The sequence below is a fragment of the Gastrolobium bilobum genome, unplaced genomic scaffold (assembly GCF_033153095.1).
Source record: "Gastrolobium bilobum isolate Gb01-03AN ecotype WA unplaced genomic scaffold, APGP_CSIRO_Gbil_v1 utg14792, whole genome shotgun sequence".
NCBI lineage: Eukaryota > Viridiplantae > Streptophyta > Magnoliopsida > Fabales > Fabaceae > Gastrolobium > Gastrolobium bilobum.
The window spans coordinates 113,679-135,543 of NW_026900099.1; the positions used below are offsets into that span (position 1 = coordinate 113,679).

A 21,865-nucleotide genomic window follows, 5' to 3' on the forward strand; every position below is an offset into this window, starting at 1 on the left:
AGTTTTTGTGTACTATTCTGTAGTTATCGTGGTTCAACTATTCACACTTTTTGATAGAATAGAATCACATACGTAGTGGGAATAAGTTTCTAAATAAAAAGGGTCAATTAAAAAAAAGATTCCGTTGCCGGGACTTGAACCCGGGTCTTTCGGGTGAGAGCCGAATATCCTAACCAACTAGACTACAACGGAAGAATGATAAGGGACATGTTTAAAATATAAAATAGTAAAAACATATTTTTGAAGTTTTCAACAGCAGAGGCTGATGGGACTTATCTTCTCAAATGCCTTTGTTTTATTTTATTTTTCTCTTCTTTTTTTTCTCATTTCAATGATTTTTTTTAGGGAAATATTACTCTCCTTCAACATGAGATATCATCTCTCATTTTCTCTCTCTTCGATTTTCGTGCCTCACTTTTTTCTTTTTTTTCTTTTTTTTTGTAATGGTGGGACCCACCTATTTTCTCTCTACAACATAAGATATCTATCTTATGTTGAATGAGAGTAATAAAACCCTTTTTTTTATGGTAACTGACCAACTGGTAAGTACAAAAAAGGGTACTTTATATTGATTTTGTATACTATATGTAAACCCCACCAATTTATGTCACTTGAGCCATTGACTTGACTCAGCTAGTTAATGTGTCTAATTACAATTAACGACTATAGCAAAAAAGATTTGTACATAAAAGAAGCAAGTGACATGATTTTCATATTAGTTAATCTTACAAAGTTTAGTGTAAAATTGTATACAAAAAAAAAAAGTTTAGTGTAAAATATGTTGAGGAAAGGGGCATGTTATATTTACAAACTTTTTTGTTTACAAATTACACTATGTAGGACCGGTTCTACATTAATCACACAGTGTACGACCGGTCCTACATTAGTGTAATTGCAAAACAAAATTATAAACGAATCATATCCCTGAGGAAAGATATCTTGTGTATGCAATTGAAAAAATAATGTTAATCTGGGAATAACTCATTTCAATTCAGGCTAACGGAGCTGATTTCGTTTCCTTATGAGTTTATTTTGATGACTAGCTTCTTAAATCTCAGAAGAAAAAAAGATCAAAGACCACGTCAATGATTTGGTTTAGTCCTAAGTTTGGGATTAGGATTAGTGGAATCCACGATTTCTAGAAATTAAGATCTTGAATATTGTTGTTTGGTTAGTAGATTGTTGTTTGGTTAGTAGGTTGTTGTAGGTAGGTATGTCAAGGAAAGATAAAAAAAAATAAACGTTTCGTAAGCTAGGGGGTGACCATAAATTTTGTACACGAGGTCAATTGACACTGAATATGAAACTTGTAGTTGGGATGGATGGTCTAAGAAAATGTGCTTGGAGCTATGTTTTTTAATTTTAAAACAAAGCTGCGATTAAAATGCATTAAATTAACTACCTTCGCAGAACAAAATTGAAATTTTTTTGTAATAAAAGATTATTATTACATCGTGCTATTTGCAACTTGCAAGTCAACATTGACGCAATACTCAAAACCTTGAAATTAAGAGGAAGAGACAAGTTATAAATAAATAACATGAATACTATGACTATGGCCATACATGCACTGACTTAATCTTCTTTTTCTCAGAGCAGGATTTTCACAGGCTAAAGCATATAGCAATGGGGAAGAAGACTGTTCACACGGTGCTTTGTATTGATTTCACGGGACTTGTCATGGCGCTTGTTATTGTTCTCACTCTCTTGGCCATCTGCTCCCCTCGGAAGCGGACTATGGTGTGTCGCTGGCCTTAGAACTATTTTTCAGAATCTGTTGTCACTTGTCTTGTCACAGACACGTTGCTGATTTCCCTCAATCTTAATTTTGTTCTATTTTGTGTGTATGGGCTAAATGTTCATTCCACTCGTTTCCTTACTGTCATGTGATTTTATCTTTCTGTAATCCATATAGCAAAAACTGAATAGAACTTCTGTTCTGTATGTGATGGAGGAGAGTTTTGATGTGCTATCTTAATTTGCTCTCTTAGATAACCAGATTCTATATGTAGTATACTAAGGAGGAGAAGTAATATTACCTGCTTGTATGAAGAGTTAATTGAATCCATTTGCTGGTAGAAAAGCTCCTTTCGTTTTTTTTTTATTATTTATTAATACATAAAGCTCCTTTGATTTTGTTATAAGTACAAAGCTGCTATAAAAGTTTCGGTACTATAAGGAAGCTCCTTTGATTTTTTTTTTTTTTTAATACATGAAGCTCCTTTGGTTTTGTTATAGGGGAATATTACTCTAATGTTACATGAGAATAATTTTCTCATGCTACAGAGAGAATTCAAATGGGACCCATCATTAAAAAGCAAAAAAAAAAGTTCATTTTTTCTGTAGTTACTGCAGATAAGTTATCTGCAGTAAGCCTAATACGACGTCATTTTAGAGAGAAAATCGTGGTGTTTTTGTAATTTTTTAATTTATTTTAGGATTATAACAGTCTTTATAATTATAATTTTTTAATATTTCAATCCCAAAGTTACGTCGTTTTTGGAGTAAATGCATATAACTTATTGCAGTAACTGCAGAAATATTTTTATAAAAAAAAAGGGTACAATTTACGAAATGAGAGAATATGAGATAACTATATCATGTAAAATGAGAGTAGTATTTTCTTTTGTTATAAGTACAAAGCTATTATAAAAGTTTTGATTCTATAAGGAATGAACTAATATTCTCCTTAGGGGACGTTTGGTAGAGAAGAATTTTTTTTTTATCCGAGAATCACGATTTCGAAGAATATGATGGAAACGTGAATTTTCCGAGAATGTTACCAAAAGGTTGTTTAGTAGGCCAAAATATTTCCTAAAATATTGGGTTAATATTTTCCCACCATATGAAATTTCTAAAATACTACATCTTCAATGGTATTTTGAGTTGGGATTCTTGTGTGTAAAGTTAAATCCCAAGAATGTAAAAATCCTAGGAAATGTTTTTGGATTTCCTTCTACCCAACATTGGAAAATAAGAATCCAAAGTTATTTTCTCATAATTTTAAAATTTACCTACCTACCAAACACCATCTTAATGTTTTCCCATGGTTCATTGGTTACTATAGGAGAAAAAATTCTATGGGACATTTGATATAGGAGAAAAAAAATTACTAAGAAAATAATTTTGTCGAAATGTGATGACAAATATTTTTTTCTAGTTAAGTTACAAAAATGTATTTGGTTGACCAAAATTTGTCCCGAGAATATTTGATTAAGTTTACTAAGTTGATGTTTGGTTGATTGTGAAATAATAATAGGAATGTGGAGTTATTTTACTAACATAACTCCACTTTTTCTTTTTCATTCAAAATTTTTGGTCAATATTATTTTGGTTACTTTTTACTTCTCCATGCAAAAAATTATACCACCTAATCTATGAATTTTCTAACAAGATAGCCGTATAAGAGTTTACACATAGCAAAAAAAATCAGGCAAATTTTTTATTGAAAAAAGATTAGCATTTATTGGTACCAAACATGATATTGTAATTGTCCGTTTCAAACTTTTCAAGAAATTCCAATATGATCTGGGTAACAAACACGTTGGAGTAGTCTTTTGACTAAAGGCTTTATTTTCATAAATTTGCATGTGGAAATTAAAGTTTATTCCGGATATTGGTTGTACAAAGCAGTGTTATTAAACCTGACTCGGACATCGATCCGGTCGGGGTACTGGATCACTGGGTCACTGGTCGGATCGGTGAGTCACTGGTCTGACCGGTTGATCCGGATATATATAAATATATAAAAATATATATAAATATGAACATATAAATTCAATTATATTATCCATATCTAAAATGAATTAAACAAGGTTCATTAGATAAGCTAAAAAACATGAAACATAAATAAATAAAAGTGCATGTTATTACTATGTCAATTTAAATTGCAACTCAGAATCCTCATAAACATACCTTTTAATGACATTGAACTCATAGTTTTCAAATTCAACTACATTAAAATAACATATGTCACATTCTCTGATTTATTATCCCACAAATTACTTCAGTATTGAAAACTAAGAAGTCATTGTGGAAGAGTATACTAGCAAATAAAATTACAAAAAAAATTTAAAATAAGTTTTACATTTTTTTTAATAAGATTAAACAATTTTAGTTTTTTTTTTTTAAAATGCATGACCCGACCGGATCACCGGGTTTGATCGGGTTTTGATCGAATTTGACCGGGTCGATGCATGACTGATCCAATACTTGATCCGAACCGATCTGATGACCGGGTCGGGCCTGATTTTACAACACTGCTACAAAGTACTAGTTTGTAGATAATGACAAGTAAAGTACTGTGTTCTTGATTTTGACAAAAAAAAAATGATGGTCTCGGATACTGATCCTTCTTTCATAAATGAATATTTCATCGGGATGTATCGTGAAGTCTGGAGTAATTTCATTCTAGAGTAAAGTAATGGTCCTTAATCAAATTTATGCGACTTATTTTAATTTCTTGAAAAAAATTTAATTTATAATTCTTTTAAATTTAAAATAGATTCAATTAATTAAAATTATATTTTCTTTAAAATTCAAAGAAAACTTATATTAATTTCTTAAAAAGATTAATATGAATTTATTTTGAATTTTAAAAAAATCATAAGTCAATTGTTTTAATTAAGAAATTAAATTGAGTCACGTAATATTTATGGAAAACAAAACAGAAAAATGTTTGTATTGTCAACTCGAAGTGCGAGAACTTTTAATTTGAAAATTAAATTAAATTAAATTTATGGTTGCTGGGATCTAAAATCTCATTCCAACGAGAATATCTTTGGTACTAAAAATGTACTGAAAATTCGGTACATCTTCCATTCATACTGTGACATGTGTCTTACTTTATATCAAATCATTCTCTCTCCTAATTTTAAAATAAACTATTTATTATTGATTTGACAAAAGTAAGACACGTTTCACAATATGAGTAGAAGATGCATCGAGTTTCTGGTGCATCCGTAGCACCAAAGAAATTCCCGCTTCCAACCTTCTTACTTTTCAAGCTTTCTATGTTTCTCTGTAGAACTTAATTTACATACATTTTAATTCATATATGTTCATCTTTTAAGAATGGATATGAATTATGAAATTGATGTGGAATTATTCAGCTTTATTTTTTTACCAACCCTTTCAAAGAGAATCCATTGCCAATCGATATCTCATATTCTTTCTTTTATGAGTAAATCATTTTCTATGAAGTTGAAAAAGTTATGGGAAAGATGTGGGATTGGATCACTGAATTCAGGTGGTGCTGATTGAGGGTTCAATTCTCTCTAAGGTGATGAAAGCAAGGTTGGTGACAATTGACAAATGCAAAGATGAAAGAGGAGAATGCCTGTATCGATCTGAGACATCAGATGTAGTCGCAGACTGATCCAAACCGTGATGCATCATAGTCACTTTATCAGGTGATGGTTATTTAATGGTTACACGACACAATCACACTTCGACATGTTAATCCTATAAAAATATGAATTTCGACAGACATGTTTTAATATTAAATAATTTTTTTAATTTATATAATATATATTTCATTTATTTTCAATAATTTAATAAAAAAAATAAAACTAAATTAATAATACTGATCGACATTTTATCTTTCAATTTCCCTTTCCAAACCAAAACCACTAAAAAATTGGTTCAAAGTCAGAATTCAAGGTGTTACATAGAGGGAGAAAAAAAGGAAAAAAAATAAAAACAAAAATCTGATGTAATCAATGGCAACAATAGAAAATAATTCACCACACCCAATACCAAAAAATCGTAGCAACATTCTTCACAAAAGGCAAAAACATAAACTAAAAGAAAAGGAACTAAATTTAAAATTATTTACTGAATACACTGTAAAATAAAAGAACACAATCAAACGTTATAAAAGTGAAAGCTTTAATAAAATAAAGAACTGGGATGAGAGAGAGATCAGATCAGATTAGAGAGAGATCATAGAGAAGAAAACCCAGCAAGAGCGTAACAGAAATGACAACGATAATATTAAGATGATCTATTACGATTACTACCTACTTAAGGGTAAAAAAGGAAAAAAAAATTGATATGATTAGGTGAAAGCTTTATTAAAATATTATTTTAAAAAAATATAATATTTTTACAAAAATAACATTTGACCGGAAGTCAAACACGGTCAAATTCAAGTGTCGAAATAATTAATATGTTAAAAATATTGACCGCGTATCGGAAACGTGTGATGTGTCGAACATGACACTTCCTATTTTTTTTGGAATGTCCATGCTTACTAGGGTGACGGTAGAGAAAACCCTGAAGCCGAAGAAGACACAGACTTGCCACCACTAGAGGCATTGGATAGTCACGACGCGATGATGCAACTTCATTTTTCTCAGGCGATGAACCAAAAGATTGAGTCTTTTCAGGTAAAACACTCGACCCATCTGGTATTGTTGCTAACAAGTATTGTTGACGTTGTTGAGTGATATTCTAAAAAAATCTATAGATATTTAATTATTTAAAAGGTGCATTGAGTAAAAGCTCTAAATGCTTTTATTCAACAATACAATATAGATCTTGCTGCCACATGAAAGCTAACTTGGTCACAAACTGGTCGAGCCTCATGACATTACTAGATAGCTCTCCCACCCCAAAAATAAAATAAAATAACTTCCAACTTTTAAGCTATGTAACAACAGCACAGCCAAACATGCACATCTTGTCATATGCATAATTGCTTCACAAAGAAACATAAGGCAGCAACCAGACACGGCACATGTATATCCCATAGTTTTCCATAAAATAAAACAAAAAATGAAAGGGAAGTTCATTTTGTCACTTTCCCAATTTTATTCACCGGACCACATTTATCAAACAAATAATATCTTCTTTCTCCTTTGAGAGAAATATAGCTAGTTCAAAGGATATCATTCACTTAAATGTTAAAACTTAAATTGTAATTATTTGGAGAAAGGACATTCTTCAGAAGCTGCTGAAGTTTTGGTGTCACTGCCTTCCTTTATGGGGTAATTTGTGTGCATCCCTGATAGAAGTCCTCCAAGCAACTCTGATGGGTCATAGTAAATCTCTACCTCTTCAACTTTCAAAGAGTCATCCACCTTTGCAAAGAAATTAAAACTCATGAGTCATGACTGTGATATAGCCTCAAATAAAGTACATTTTATAATGCATCAATAGCTGTAAAATCACGTTAGTAATAATCAATACATGGTGGAAAAAAAAATTATTTTGCTGAGAAAATTAATGTTTTTATCAAGAACAATTAAACTTCAACATTTGATTTCACATTATAGAAACAAAGTAAAAGTAGTACATTGAGAATTCCCAAGCCATAGAACTGGACCATCTTCCCAGTAGGGGCATGTCCCTTGAAAGGACCTTCAAAGAAGCCCCAGTGCCTGAACCTGAAAGCAATTTCAGGTGGTCCAGCATAAACTTTGATCACTTCCCATGCAAACCCTCTAGGAAAAGCTGATCTGAAGACTTCATGAGATGATTCAAAAGTCTCTTCATCTGCTTTGTAAGGCTTGAAGTCTTCTGGCAGAGAACTTTTCAACAAAGCATTATAACTTCCTAAGCTTAGAGTTTCCTCTGCAGATAATCCTTGCCTTCCTGCAATTGAAAGATGTTTAGAAGATTGATTATTTTTTATATCTAGTCCAATATTGAAACACAACCTACAACTAATATACTAATAGGAAAAAATAAGATTGATGTGTAACTAATATTTAATATCTACTCTGACTAATAAAGGAAATGAAAATGTTTTAGATTCTATCTTATGGGGATCTGTTGTTGCTTCAGAACTAAGTCCACAACCCAAACTTGAAGCAATTTTTGTCCAAGTCGGTGGATAAGGCCAAATTTGATCTTTACTGTGGAATTTTGGGACTAATGTTTATGATGAGAAATGTAAGGTACAACAGAAAAAATGCATGGGAAAAAAGCATTAATATACTAAATCAAAATATCTATCATACCACAAACTTTTTTCATGGAAAAAGATGAAGAAACAAATTTGACACACGTAACTGCTTACCATTAACAAAGAGCTTGAACTTTTCAGGGTTTATGGTCTTGAAGTCCTGCAAACGGGTCTTGTGTGAGAGCTCCATCTCCCATGACTTAACAGCATTTTGCACTGTCTCCTCTAGTGACCCTTCTGGCCATTCCTGAAAATATGCATAAAGTGAGCACAAAAACATAGAGAAGGAAAGAAAGGATAAGAGGGTATAGTGGTGCACCTTGGTTCTTCCTTCTTCAAAAAGCTGGTTAACAACATCATAGGTGGGAGGGCCACCATGTCTCCACTGGATGTTCTCAGCTTCATCATGCAATAAGGATCTGTACTTGTCTTTCACAACTTTTCCAGAGGTTACTTCTTTGCTGGCCATGTCAAATTATGCTAGAGCTTATACGCAAACTAAGAAATTTAAAAGCTATAGTAGTAGTATAGGAAGATGGCAATTATGGTGTACAACATGTGTAAGTTATATAGACTCTTTCATGTCCTTATCTTGAATCTCTAAGATAATGTTTTTCCGTCTAATTCTGAAATATAAATAAGGTTTGTGCTTCTATTTCTGAAATATAAATACTTTTTAATATGTGAATAGTACTTTTACCTCTTCAATAACATTTTACTTGATGATTTTATCCCAAATTTTGTGCATAATCATCTCTACAACTTTATTGACATATGAAGGAATTGATGCTAACGAGTCTTCTACTTGATAGGCAGAAAAAGTAGTTGAGATTTTCTTCGATCCTGTTTGTATCCTCTTATTTAAAGCTAAAAAAAAAGCTTAAAAAAAGAAGCTAAAAGCTGTTTGAAAATTACATAAAAGTTTTAGCTTAAAAATTACTTAAAAGCACATATTTCAAGAAAATTATCTCTCTCTTAATCTTTATCACTTTTCATTTTAAAAAAGAAGCACACAATTCAAGAAAAACATATAAGAGCTTAAAAAAGCTTTTTTAGTGCCTGTTTGGATCTTTTTTTTAAAGCTAGAAGCTACTTATAAGCATAAGTTAGGCCAAACAGGTTTTGAGAAAATCTCTTATAATGAAAAGCTCTTCTTTTTATATTGAAGAAAAAAGCTGAAAACAAAAAGCTCATAGGAGGAGCTTTTTTTTAAGCTCTTATTTGTTTTTATTGAATTGTGTGTTTTTTTTTAAAATGAAGAGTGATAAAGATTGAGAGAGATAATTTTCTTGAAATATGTGCTTTTAAGTAATTTTTAAGCTAAGTTTTTTATGTAATTTTCAAATAACTTTTAGCTTCTTTTTTTAAGCACTTTTTTTTAGCTTTAGCTTATAAGTAGCTTCTAACTTAAAAATAAGAGGATCCAAACAGGCTCTTATTCATGATAAAAAAAGAGCTTTTCGTTATAAGATCTTTTTCCAAAATCTGTTTGACCTAGTTTATGCTTATAAGTAGCTTCTAAGTTAAAAAAAAGAGGATCCAAACAAACACTTAGAGATCGTTTGGTTCAGCTTTTTCTAAAAGTAACTTTTACTACTTCCTTATTTTAAAAGTACTTTTTACAAAAGTTAAAGTTATTTATATTTTTATAAAAATATCTAGTTTTTGAAAAAAATATTTGACTTTTGACTTCTGCTTTTCTGAAAAGTTAAAAATTTTAGCTTCTGAGAAAAGTAGGTTTTTGACTTTTTTTGTGACTTCTTCTTTTTTAAAAAGCAGACATCCAAACGAAAAGTGCTTTTTTTCTTAAAAAGAAATAACTTTTGAAGAAAAAAAAGCTCATCCAAACATGTCTAATAACATTCTGTGACAATAAGTCACGGCCTAGCATGAGTTGGTCATACTAATGATACGAATAAGGCCATTAACACAACTTTGTCATTCAACCATTAAGGCAAGTAATAACATAGGTGCAATAATAACAAGGAGAAACATTTAAGTAGTTGGAATAATTATTGCCTTGTCATCCAATATGTACAGGGGAGTGGATTTTTTAATATCTAAATTTCACATTATTTTGTGATGTGTTAATTTTGTGCCAATCTCTTTCAGAAATTGGATGATGTCTCCTTTTGACGTAACCGTGACTCCTTATGTGAAAAATATTAATAGTCTTTTCAAAAGACCAATGATTAATAATTAAAATGATCATTTTCGTTCTTAGCTTTATCATTAAATTTGTAAAGGACTAAAATTATTTACATAAAAATAAACAAAAGAATCATACTAGGATGGATTATAATGCTATAACAGTTAAAGATATCCAAGAACAAACTTATAAAAGATAATGCCACCGCCAGTTTTGGAGAAGAGGAGGTAGTGAACTTTGTCCTTATAGGATGGATTATAAAAATAAACAAAAGAATCATACTAGGATGGATTATAATGCTATAACAGTTAAAGATATCCAAGAACAAACTTATAAAAGATAATGCCACCGCCAGTTTTGGAGAAGAGGAGGTAGTGAACTTTGTCCTTATAGCCTTGAAATATATTATAGATAAGACTCCAATATATATCAGTATAAGATGACAGGGTGCTGATTTCAAAGGATTTCCTAGAAACATATCAAAACTAAGTTTCCATATCATAAACTAACAAACAAAAAAAAGTTTCCAGATCATAAGGTTACACCTATCAGGTTATGTAACCATAACCAACATATGATGCATCGAAACTGACACGGGACACGACACGCCGACACGTTAATCCTTAAAAATGTATATTTCGACACGTTAGAACACGTTTTAATATTAAATAATATTTTTAATATATATAATATAAACACATATAATAGTCTATAATAAGTTATATAACTAATCAAATATTTAAATTTCATAGCAGAAAAAAATTACCCACTTAATATGATCTCCTGCCTCGAAAAGATTAGTCTTCGGCTGTCGGCCGGAGTATACCTTGAGAAACCAAAAAAAATAAAAAAATATTCAAATTTCATAACATAAATATAAACAAAAATAATTTTTCGTACCTTATTAATTTTTCATGTCAAATTTCATAACAGAAAAAAATTGATTTATAAATAATTTTTTTTATTTTTAGTTAATAAAATAAAATTAAGACAAAAAAAAAACATGTTAGAACGTGTCGAAGAATTGACCACGTGTCAAAAAAAGTTGACTGCGTGTCAAAAAAATATGTCGAAGAGTTGATCACGTGTCCCAAAATGTTGATCGCGTGTCGAAACGTGTCCGTGTCAGACACGTGTGTGACACGCACATAAATATGTCGAAGAGTTGATCACGTGTCGAAACGTGTCCGTGTCAGACACGTGTGTGACACGCACATTTAAAAAAAAAAAAACAAGTCCGTGCTTCAGAGACCACAACCATCGTCATCCCGCTCGGTCTTTTCTGCTCAGGGACACGCTTATAGAGAAAATCAGACTTGGATTTGCACCTTCTATTTAAGATTATAGGCATTTTTAGTTGGTTTCTATAAGCTATACATACTTCATTTTCAATGCTTTTATATTATCAGCAAAAAATGCAAAAGAGCAATCCTCAGAACATTAAACATGCCATGATCTTTACATGGGATAGAAATAAATTTTTTATAGAAAATAGAACTTGTAACATAAAAAATTGACAAGGTCAACCAAAATCTGAACAGCACGTTGAATGGTCACTAATTGCAGTTAACAATTTGAGAGCAAAAACATGCTATATCCCATGTTAAACTCAATCCTCCTTTCCCCGGTGAATGTCAACTAGATATCTATTTAAACGTTGGCCAAATGTCTTTGTAGAGAATGATTCAACAACATGCCTCCTAGCTTCTCTGCCCATTTTTTCTGCCCTCTGGGGATCATTTATGAGGCTAGACATAGCTGAAGAAAACTCTTGTGGTGTAGGATCACAAAGGAATCCTGTTACATCATTCTTGATTGACTCCACAGGGCCACCACTATTGCATGCAATAACAGGTTTATAAGCTGCCATTGCCTCCAAAGGAACAATACCAAAGTGCTCATCCTGCATTAAATAAAGTTTGTTATATAAAACTCTCTTTTCTTCATTCAACTTCTACCAATTTTCAGGAATCATAGTTTATAAGGTTTCACATACCTTTGGCGTGTAAAGGACACATAGGCATTCTGAAAGAAGAGCATTCCTTTCAGCTGTAGAGCAAGATGTGATGAATCTTATTTGATTAGAAACCCCTTCCTTTTCAGCTAAATCTTTAAGCTCTTCTAAGTACTCTACATTCTCCTTCAACCGTTTATCAAAGCCGCCTGGAACAATTTTTTGACAATAGATTTTGTACTCTCAAATTGGACGGACACAAATGCTTCAAACTTAGGACCCACCTATTCTGCTAAGAAAATACATATATAAACCGGAGCAAAGTGCCACAAGAAGGCTTTCAAATATAACTAACCTAAAACACCATGCAGATAGAAATCAATAAATTTCTTACTCTCAACTTTTTTCCAAGTCCAACCAAATCTACTCTATTTTAATTTTTAGACTAATGAATTAACAGCCACCAAAAACTTAAACTCATCGTGATAAATTCTGACAACATTCACTATCCTAGGGAAGTGTTGATGACTTCTGGTGATAATCAAACCAAATGGACTCATTATCACATGACCTACATTGCCTTGCATAAAACAATATGAAGATCTTAACAAGAAATCTTAATCTGCTTCTTCATGATAAGGTTTGTAATCTAGTTATAACTATGCACTCCATATCTCATATGATGGCATTGAACTTACAAGAATAATACATGACCTTTGTGTTACCGAAAAATGGTTTTTAAATACTCATTTTGAGTTAAGTAATTATATCAGAAAATAAGTAACACACTTTCCATGTCAATCATGAAAAGGTTCAATGGGAAACACTGACAAATCCCAGCTGATGCACAATTGAGCAGTTCTGCGGAACAACAAAGTCTCTAAAGGATAGAAGAGTTTTGAAACTTAACTACAAACCAAACACAACATTCTTTTAAAATAATAGTTTATATCTTGAAGAACCACTATACCAAACTCCAATCTGAGGCACATACATCAGGACAGGTACTCCCATGACATTTAATAATGCACATAACATCACCATTCTATCTATCAATTTATCCTCACAAGAACAAAGCCATAAGCAAAACATGCTCTCACCTGCAACAGTCAAAGAAGCATTACTAATGTCTTGATGCTTAAGAACTCCATCAGGCGAGCAAAGCATAGCAAAAGCAGAAATTGCTAATTGTATGTTCTTCTTCTTTTCAAAGCGGTTAATGGAAAGAAAATTGAGCCTATAACAGAAGAAACAATACAAAACAAGACTAAGAACTATAAATAAACTATTGTAAAAAATAGTTACAAGAACAAGCTACAAGCATAATCTTGTAAAGCATCAATCATATCTCTACAAACATGTTATTTACTTAAAGGAACTGGGTTCATTGAACTGATCCACATTGACTGCTGGGTACAAAACAGCCGGTCGAATTCCTTTAGCATTTAGATGCTTAAAAGTATTGGCAAAAGTTGATGCAGTGAACATGCTGTTAACAAGTATCAAATCAGCCATTCCTGCAATTGGGCAAAGCTTAATAAGATGCATGATTCAGTATATATGTGACAAAAGATTATCATAGTAAAAAATAATAATAAAAAGTAGGGATACAAATTCCAACCAGTTGTTATTTCTTCTACATAGTCTATCGGTTTCCTATACATCCTCCTAATGAATGTTGAATGTTGAGCCAGCAACAAGTCTGGAAAATGACAGTAGAATACAACCTACCAAGAAAATGAAACAAATATGAAGAATTGAACATATCAAAACTTAAATTATTTACACATGATTTTGTTATTTCACTACCTTTGTTGATCTTTTAAGTTTCAAGATGGGAATAACTACAGAGACCTGATCTGCCAGTATAACATCAAATGAAGGCCACATGAAAAGTACACAGAAAGCAACAAATAGGCACCGAATGTATGCACACAGTGCATGTAAACGGTAGAATATATGCCGGGGAAGAGAGGAACCATATACAGTAACTGGAAAAGTACCTGAAACATTTACAAACCAAACTAAATCTTAATGACAATGCAATTTCTTTACAAACAAAAAACAGAAACATGACACACATACATACACACCAGCAATAGTTTCCTCAAAGCATCTATTTTTATCATGATGTGCAGTAAAAATATGAACTTTATGACCATGGGATGCAAGCTCAACAGCTGCATCCACAATTAACCTTTCAGCTCCACCTACAAAACAATTCAAGGAAATGGGAATCAACTATAGGTAGTTACCAAAAAAAGTCAACTATAGGGGGAAAAAAAACATAGTAAATTATTGTTTTATCCACAACCAAAATTTAAAATAAAAATCAACGGAATGGAGACCGAACCAAATTGTTGATTTTTTTATAATTGAATAAATAGAAAGTAATGGGAGCAATAGTTATTACCTATGCCAAGATCGGGGTGAATTATAGCGATGTTCATCTTTGAGCTTGTTCCCTTTGCCATGTTTAGAGTAAAGATCGGAACTTTGAGATGAGAATAACAAACCCAGAAATCGTTCGCCGGAGGATTGTGGCGGTGGCGTAATCCGAACGGCGAAGGGCTTCTGATTATTGTTTCGGACCAGGGAAAACGTCGTCGTGTATGAACCGCCTCGCAAATATATGAATTCACGTAACCACTGTCTGCTTTGATGGGAAATGGGAAATACTGTGTGTGAAAGTGTGAATACTGAAGTAGAATTTTTTTATTTTTTTTATTTATTTTTTGTAGATAAGTTGATTTAATTAACTAATACACTTATTATTGGAAAAACTAAGACATTTTTTAGTTAAATTAAAAAAAAAACAATTAATAATAATTCATAAAGGGACTAATATTTTTTATATCATAAGAGATAATTTTATCTTTTATTTTTATATATATATATATATATATATATATATATATATTAATAAAAGTATGCTAGATCTATTTGGATCATGTAAAAAAAGAAAAAAAAATCATATTATATGTATAGAAAATAAAATTTTGAGAAATATTATTCACGTAAATATACATATCTTCGTTCCAGTATATGACACAATTTTCATTATGCGATAAATAAAAAATCTAAATATAAGCCATCTTTTTAAAACTCGACAAATTAACTTTATAAACTTATCAAATTATGCAAAATAAAGAAGAAGAAAACACTCTTGAAATTAATCAATATGCACAGTATCATAAGTTGAAGGAAGCAGTGGAGTTGTCCAATCTTAAATTAGTTATATATATATATATATATATATATATATATATATATATATATATATATATATTCTGGACGAACATTAATATGGATCTATATTCTGGTTATCTCCCTGTGTTATCTCTATCCTTGGTGTATATACGGGGCTAGCTTCTGAACAGTTACCTCTATTATGGAAGTGGTGGGTACCATCGTGGCATCGTGGTAGGCCCACTTATAACTCCACTACTTGTAATACTGGCTGACTCAATCAACTGCTAATTTCCCTACGTGTAATATTTACTGACATGATTAACCGCCTATCCGAGTAAAGTATATCCGGGTTCCGTGTCCTTTACTCTTACGAGCAAGTATGGCTCAGTGTATGAACCCGGAACATTAAGCCCCCAAAGTCGGAGTTAAATGGGTTTTTACTCCGAGTTTAACGCTTAAGGTTTCACTTATTCTGCTCTTTACTTTTTCCTTACGTCAGTATCCTTATTAAATACTCCCTGCCTATTCAGCTTCCAATAGCCACTTGTCACTCTCTGATTACCTTGATCTTCGAAACGACTTGACATCTGAAACAACTCATCCTGACATCTATCATTATTTTTGAAAATCGGAAACGTCACTTACCCCAATCTACCCTTATATTACCGTTTGCCTCTTTTATTTTCTTACGTTTTTTCTTCTTCTTCTTCCTCTTGACATTCCCTTTTCTTGCGATTCTTCCTGGTTTTTCTCCCTCTCTGTTTTGCTGGTTTCTCTGCGTGGATCTTGCCACCATTCTTTTACCACCTATTTGAAGCCCCCAGCACCTTATACAAGTAAGTTCTTCTATTTCTTGTATTACATCGTGGTTGATTTCTGGCATTATTTGTGCATATTAATGCTTATCTTGTCATCTATTTCCTTAACAAACCTTTGCCCAGAACTTTTCATCTTATCCCTTATCTCTTTCCTTTACTCCATACTTTTCTGATCTTTATCTCTTCCTCTTCTTTGGTTTTCTTTAACCACCCTATCGTGTTATGGACGGGTAAGGAACACATTTTGCGTTATATACATTTTATCTTGCACTATAACTTCTAAAATAGATTTTATTGGTACCTTTCCGTCCAGGCCATGCCGAGGAATCGTCCGTACCGTTCGCTTCCCCTTTCTCGCTTCGCACTACCTTCTACTGTTGAAGGTTTAGAATGGGTTGAGGAAGAAGCTCTAGGGCTTCGTTCCTCTTATGAAAACCAGCCGAGTTCCCTCCATACTGCCTTACAAACTGTACCTCTATTTCGTGACTCAATTATCACTTCTTTCCGAGTTGTAGTACCCGGAGAAGAAGAACGTATTTGTTCGCCTTCCGGGCAAGGTGAGAACTCTTTCTTCTTTTCCTACAAATGTTTATTTTCTGAACTCTTCATACCTTTACCTTTCTCCGAGTTCCAAATGGACGTCTTAAATCACTTGCAAGTCGCTCCTTCTCAGCTACATCCTAACAGTTGGTGTTTTTTACATACCTTCGAGATAATCTGTCGTTCGTTTGGATTCACCTATTCCTTTCGGGTCTTTTTCTGCCTTTTTGCTGTGTTCCGAAATGTTGTAGATAAAAGATGTACTCGTCATAGCTGGGTATCCTTAAAAGCTCGACCCGGGTTACGTTGGTGTTCTATATATGAAGATAACTGGAAAAATTTCAAAGGAGAATACTTCAAAATCTGTATTCCTGAAGCTCTTCCTGCTACACCTTCTGCCTCTTCCTCCTCTTCTCAACCTGCCCCTCCTTCTGCATTCTTTTTGGATCACAACGGAGCTCCGCGCTTTCCTCTCAGTTGGAACCGTCATCATTACACAACTTCTGCCAAAGCATTCTTGACGAATTCAAAGAATTTGAGCCCAGACGAAACTGAAACTTATACTTGGTTCAAAAAGCTTGCCTCCGAATTAGCTAAGGAAAATATTTCCCTCATTCCTCGGTCTATTCTAACTTATAAAGATTCTTCTGACTGGGTTTGCAGGAAATTAAGTAAGTAACTTAAATAATTCTAATATGTTTTTATCTATATATTGCCTTTAACCTTAAATCTATTTTCTTTGTATCTGTGGTTTCCAGATAAAGTCATGGACCCTACTTTTTTTGCCCGCCAAAAGCAAAAGGCTACCCGTAAAGGCGATTCATCTGCTTCAGGTGGAAAGGACATATCTCCCACTCGTTCTCCTATGCCGGCTACTTCCGCTACAGGTTCTATCCCGGATGATACTGTTATAATGGACGCAGAGGCCCCAATTGATTCGAGCAAGCTCCTTCGAAGAAAACGAGTTCGAATTAACGAACCTAGTCCTGACTCTTCTGTTGAAAAGTCTTCAACTCCACCTTCTTCTGTCATGGCTACCCCTCGCTCAGATCCCCCTTTTATGAAAAAATTGAAGCCGTGCTTTACTCCCGGGCTTCGGGAAAAATGGGACAAATTCTCTTTAGATCAACTTATTGCCAAATTCACCGACATCCGGGATCACTCTCTCCGGGAGGCGCACTACTACGAAATGGCCCTTCTCGCTTTAGCTGAACGCCAACAAATTTTAACTGAACTGAAAGAGTCACAACTTTTAAAAGAAAAGTTTCAAACCGAAAAAGCACAGCTCCTTCAAAAGGCCGAAGCTGCCGAGTTTGTTGCTCAGGGCTTCCAAATTAAACTCAAAGAAAATGAAGAATCAAGTAAGAAAAGCAATGAGGAACTTGCTACCCTCAAAAAAGAGCATCAAGTGTTGACTGACAAACACCAAGTGTTGACAAAAAACTTTGAAGATTATGACCTCCGGGTAGCTGAGTTAGAGCTAGAAGTGGATACTCTGAAGAAAAATGTTCTGGCTTTACAACAGGCTGCTGATGACATGGATTCTAAGTATGTTGCCTTCGGTCATCAAATTCGTGGTTGGGTTGTGGATCAAGTGAAATTTTTCCATCCAGACTCTCCCTTGCCTCATTTGAGCAAAATAGAAACTTTCAATTTTATTGATAATGACCGACTATGTACTCATGACGAAAAAGGATCAATTGCTGTACTTGCTGAAAACCCCTCTGATTATCTGGGATTTACTCCTACTTCCGACCCTGCTGCCTCAAATACTGTTCCTAAGACTACTTAAAAAAGTTAGACACCATTTTATTTTGTACTCAGCTTTTCTATTATAACTACTGTAATCCTGTACTTCTAAGCTACTTGTTTTTTTCAATATTTTGCACTTGTAATCATGAAGTAGAATGATGTGTTTTAGTTTACTTATTGTTATCCTTTGAATTTGATAACTATGTGATCCTAATACTTGCTTAAGTACTTGCTTATTCTTCTCGGCACCATTACACTGCCTCATTACTTAAATGTACGTCACTTTGTCTACGCATCATTCTGCCTTTGCTTAACCGTTTCCGAGTAGGAATTGAACGGCTACCCAAGAGGCCAATTAAGGCGCCAAGGGACTTTGTTTTCCCGTTTCCGAGTAGGAATTGAACGGCTGCCCAAGAGGCCAATTAAGGCGGCAAGGGACTTTGTTTTCTCGTTTCCGAGTAGGAATTGAACGGCTGCCCAAGAGGCCAATTAAGGCGGCAAGGGACTTTGTTTTCCCGTTTCCGAGTAGGAATTGAACGGCTGCCCAAGAGGCCAATTAAGGCGGCAAGAGACTTTGTTTTCCCGTTTCCGAGTAGGAATTGAACGGCTGCCCAAGAGGCCAATTAAGGCGGCAAGGGACTTTGTTTTCCCGTTTCCGAGTAGGACTTTGTCAATGAAGTCGAACTGGCTTTATTGAATTGAAATATTGTAACTCACAATGTCAAATATACCATACTTAAATGCAAAATAACTGCAACACATAATAACATAAAATACTCCTACTAAATTAACAAACTAAACTTACTTCCTAATCATCAATATAAAACTACATCTAATTTACGACCTACGATCTGCCATCCGACTTCCAACTAAATCTGGATTTCTTCAACTAAAGTACCTTTTTAACTTGGCAGCATTCCAATATCGCGGAATCGGTTTCCCATCCAAGTGCTCTATCTGATAAGCTCCAGTCTTTGTGGCAACTGTTACTCGATAAAGACCTTCCCAATTAGCTGCCATTTTTCCATCTCTTGCATTTTTATTACCCACGTCTGCCCGCCTAAGCACCAAATCTCCTTCCTGAAACGTCCTTTTGACTACAGTCCGATTGTACCTCGTTGCTTAGATGCCAACTCAACCATTGCCACCTTTTCTCGTTCTTCTTCTAACAATTGTAAATCAATTTTCATCATCTCAGCATTACCGTCTTCATTTTCTTCTAATATCATTTTCCTTCTAATATCATTTTCCTTCTCCAGGTTGGCTCTCTGACTTCAACCGGCAACATAGCTTCAAAACCATACGTCATCTTAAATGGTATTTCTTGAATGCTAGACTGCACGGAGGTCCTATATCCCCATAACACATTATCCAACTCTTCCACCCAACTTCCTTTACACCCTTCCACCCTCCTTTTCAGCCCATTCATCAAGATTTTGTTAGCCGACTCTACTTGTCCATTCGTTTGGGGATGTTCTACTGCAGCAAACTTGTGCCTTATCCCCAAGTCGGCTACCATCTGTCTGAACTTCTTGTCTATAAACTGTGTCCCATTATCAGTGATAATTATGGCTGGAATACCAAATCTACAAACTATCTTTCCAATGAAAAACTTCTGGACCTTCCGAGCAGTTATAGTCGCTACCGGTTCCGCTTCAATCCACTTAGTGAAATAATCTGCTGCCACTATCAAATATCTAACTCCTCCAGCTGCCCTAGGAAAGGGACCTAGAAGATCTAAGCCCCACTTATAGAATGGCCAAGGTGACAAAATAGTAAATAACTTTTCGAGAGGAGCTTGATATATATTAGAAAATTTCTGGCATTGGTCACACTTCTGAACATGTCTTTTAGCATCCTCTCCCATCGTTGGCCAAAAATATCCTGCTCGTATAGCTTTCCTTGCCAATGACTTCCCACCAAGGTGATGCCCGTTAATTCCTTCATGTATCTCTTCTAACACATATTCTGTGTTCGGCGCAGCAATACATTTCAGCAAAGGTGATTTTACTCCCCGTCTGTATAACTGTCCTTCTATCATCACAAACCACGCTGCTCGTCTTCTCAAACGACTTGCCTCCATCTTTTCATTTGGTTCTTTACCATTCACCAGATAATCCTTAATTGGGCTCCTCCAATCTACCTCTTCTACCATCCATACTACACTCGGAGCCCGAATGCTCTGCTGAATAATAGTCCTCAAACTTCCAGTGGCTTTAGTACTGGCCAACTTTGATAAGACGTCTGCTCGCACATTATCACTTCTCTGAATATGCTATACGCGGATCTCTTTAAATTCTCTCATTAATTCTTGTACTTTTGCTAAGTACTTAATCATAACTTCCCCTCTTGCTTGATACACCCCGCTTATTTGTGAAGTCGCCAACTGAGAATCACTATACACTGTCAAACACTCCGCTCCGAGCTCTTTTGCCAAAATCAACCCAGCAATCATTGCTTCATACTCGGCTTGATTATTACTTGTGGGGAATGCTAGCGACAATGAATGCTCTACTGCCACCCCCTCTGAATTCTCAACTATAATTCCAACCCCACTACCTCTTCTATTGGATGATCCGTCTACAAACAACTTCCACCAATTATTTTCTTCGGTACCTCCATGATGCGTCATTTCTACCAGAAAATCAGCTAATGCTTGTGCTTTAATTGCTTTACGTGCTTCAAAGGTAATACCAAACTCAGATAACTCTACTGCCCACGCCACCATTCGACCTGCTAAATCCGGCTTATGTAACATCTGCTTTATTGGCTGGTTCGTTCTGACTACTATTTGATGGCACTGAAAATACTGACGAAGCCGTCGTGCTGAAATTAGTAATGCAAAAGCCACTTTCTCTACGTGCTGATATCTCACTTCTGCTCCTTGCAACACTTTGCTGACGAAGTACACGGGCTGTTGTTGCCCACTCTTTCCTTCTCGGACAAGCACCGAACTTACTGCTTCTTGGGAAACGGACAGATACAAATATAAAAGCTCCCCTGGTTCCGGCTTACTAAGAATTGGTGGTGAAGCTAAGATATTTTTGAAATGCTGAAAAGCAACTTCACACTCCTCAGTCCATGTAAATTCAGATCCCTTTTTTAAGAGTTGAAAAAGTGGTAAAGACACTTGCGCAGATTTAGCCAAAAACCTTGACAGAGCTGTCACTCGCCCATTTAACTTCTGAACTTCTTGAACATTCTCTGGGCTCTTTATTTCCATCACCGCTCTACATTTATCCGGGTTAGCTTCAATTCCCCTTTCTGTCAACAAAAAACCCAAAAACTTTCCTGCCGGAACTCCAAAAGCACACTTACTCGGATTTAAACGCATATTATGCTTCCGAACTTGCTCAAAAACCTCTTGCAAATCTGCTAAATGCACCTTACCATCTTCCGACTTCACAATCATGTCATCCATGTACTCCTCTAACATTCTTCCCATCTGCTCCTTAAACACTTTATTCATCATCCTCATATAAGTTGCCCCTGCATTCTTGAGCCCAAACGACATGACATTGTAACAATACATTGCATTTTGTGTTACAAAT

General features: G+C 34.3%; 2 protein-coding genes and 1 non-coding gene across 3 annotated transcripts; all 3 read right to left on the minus strand.

Moving 5' to 3' along the window:
- Positions 1–119: 119 nt before the first annotated feature.
- On the minus strand, positions 120–192 carry TRNAE-CUC (transfer RNA glutamic acid (anticodon CUC)). Its single transcript has one exon. It is a non-coding gene; the product is annotated as a tRNA-Glu (tRNA).
- A 6,731-nt stretch (positions 193–6,923) lies between these two features.
- Positions 6,924–8,412, minus strand: LOC133295296 (pathogen-related protein-like). The gene is made up of 4 exons (XM_061494103.1): positions 8,229–8,412; positions 8,024–8,156; positions 7,298–7,596; positions 6,924–7,082 (listed from the first exon to the last, which is right to left on the minus strand). The coding sequence occupies exons 1-4, from the start codon at positions 8,376–8,378 to the stop codon at positions 6,924–6,926; spliced, it is 741 nt and encodes a 246-aa protein (XP_061350087.1). The 5' UTR covers positions 8,379–8,412.
- A 3,147-nt stretch (positions 8,413–11,559) lies between these two features.
- LOC133295297 (uncharacterized) lies at positions 11,560–14,627 on the minus strand. Its single transcript, XM_061494104.1, has 8 exons — positions 14,426–14,627; positions 14,106–14,222; positions 13,822–14,015; positions 13,634–13,739; positions 13,382–13,529; positions 13,113–13,249; positions 12,055–12,221; positions 11,560–11,961 (listed from the first exon to the last, which is right to left on the minus strand). Exons 1-8 carry the CDS (start codon positions 14,484–14,486, stop codon positions 11,668–11,670), a joined length of 1,224 nt encoding a protein of 407 aa, XP_061350088.1. The 5' UTR covers positions 14,487–14,627; the 3' UTR covers positions 11,560–11,667.
- Between the last annotated feature and the right edge of the window lie 7,238 nt (positions 14,628–21,865).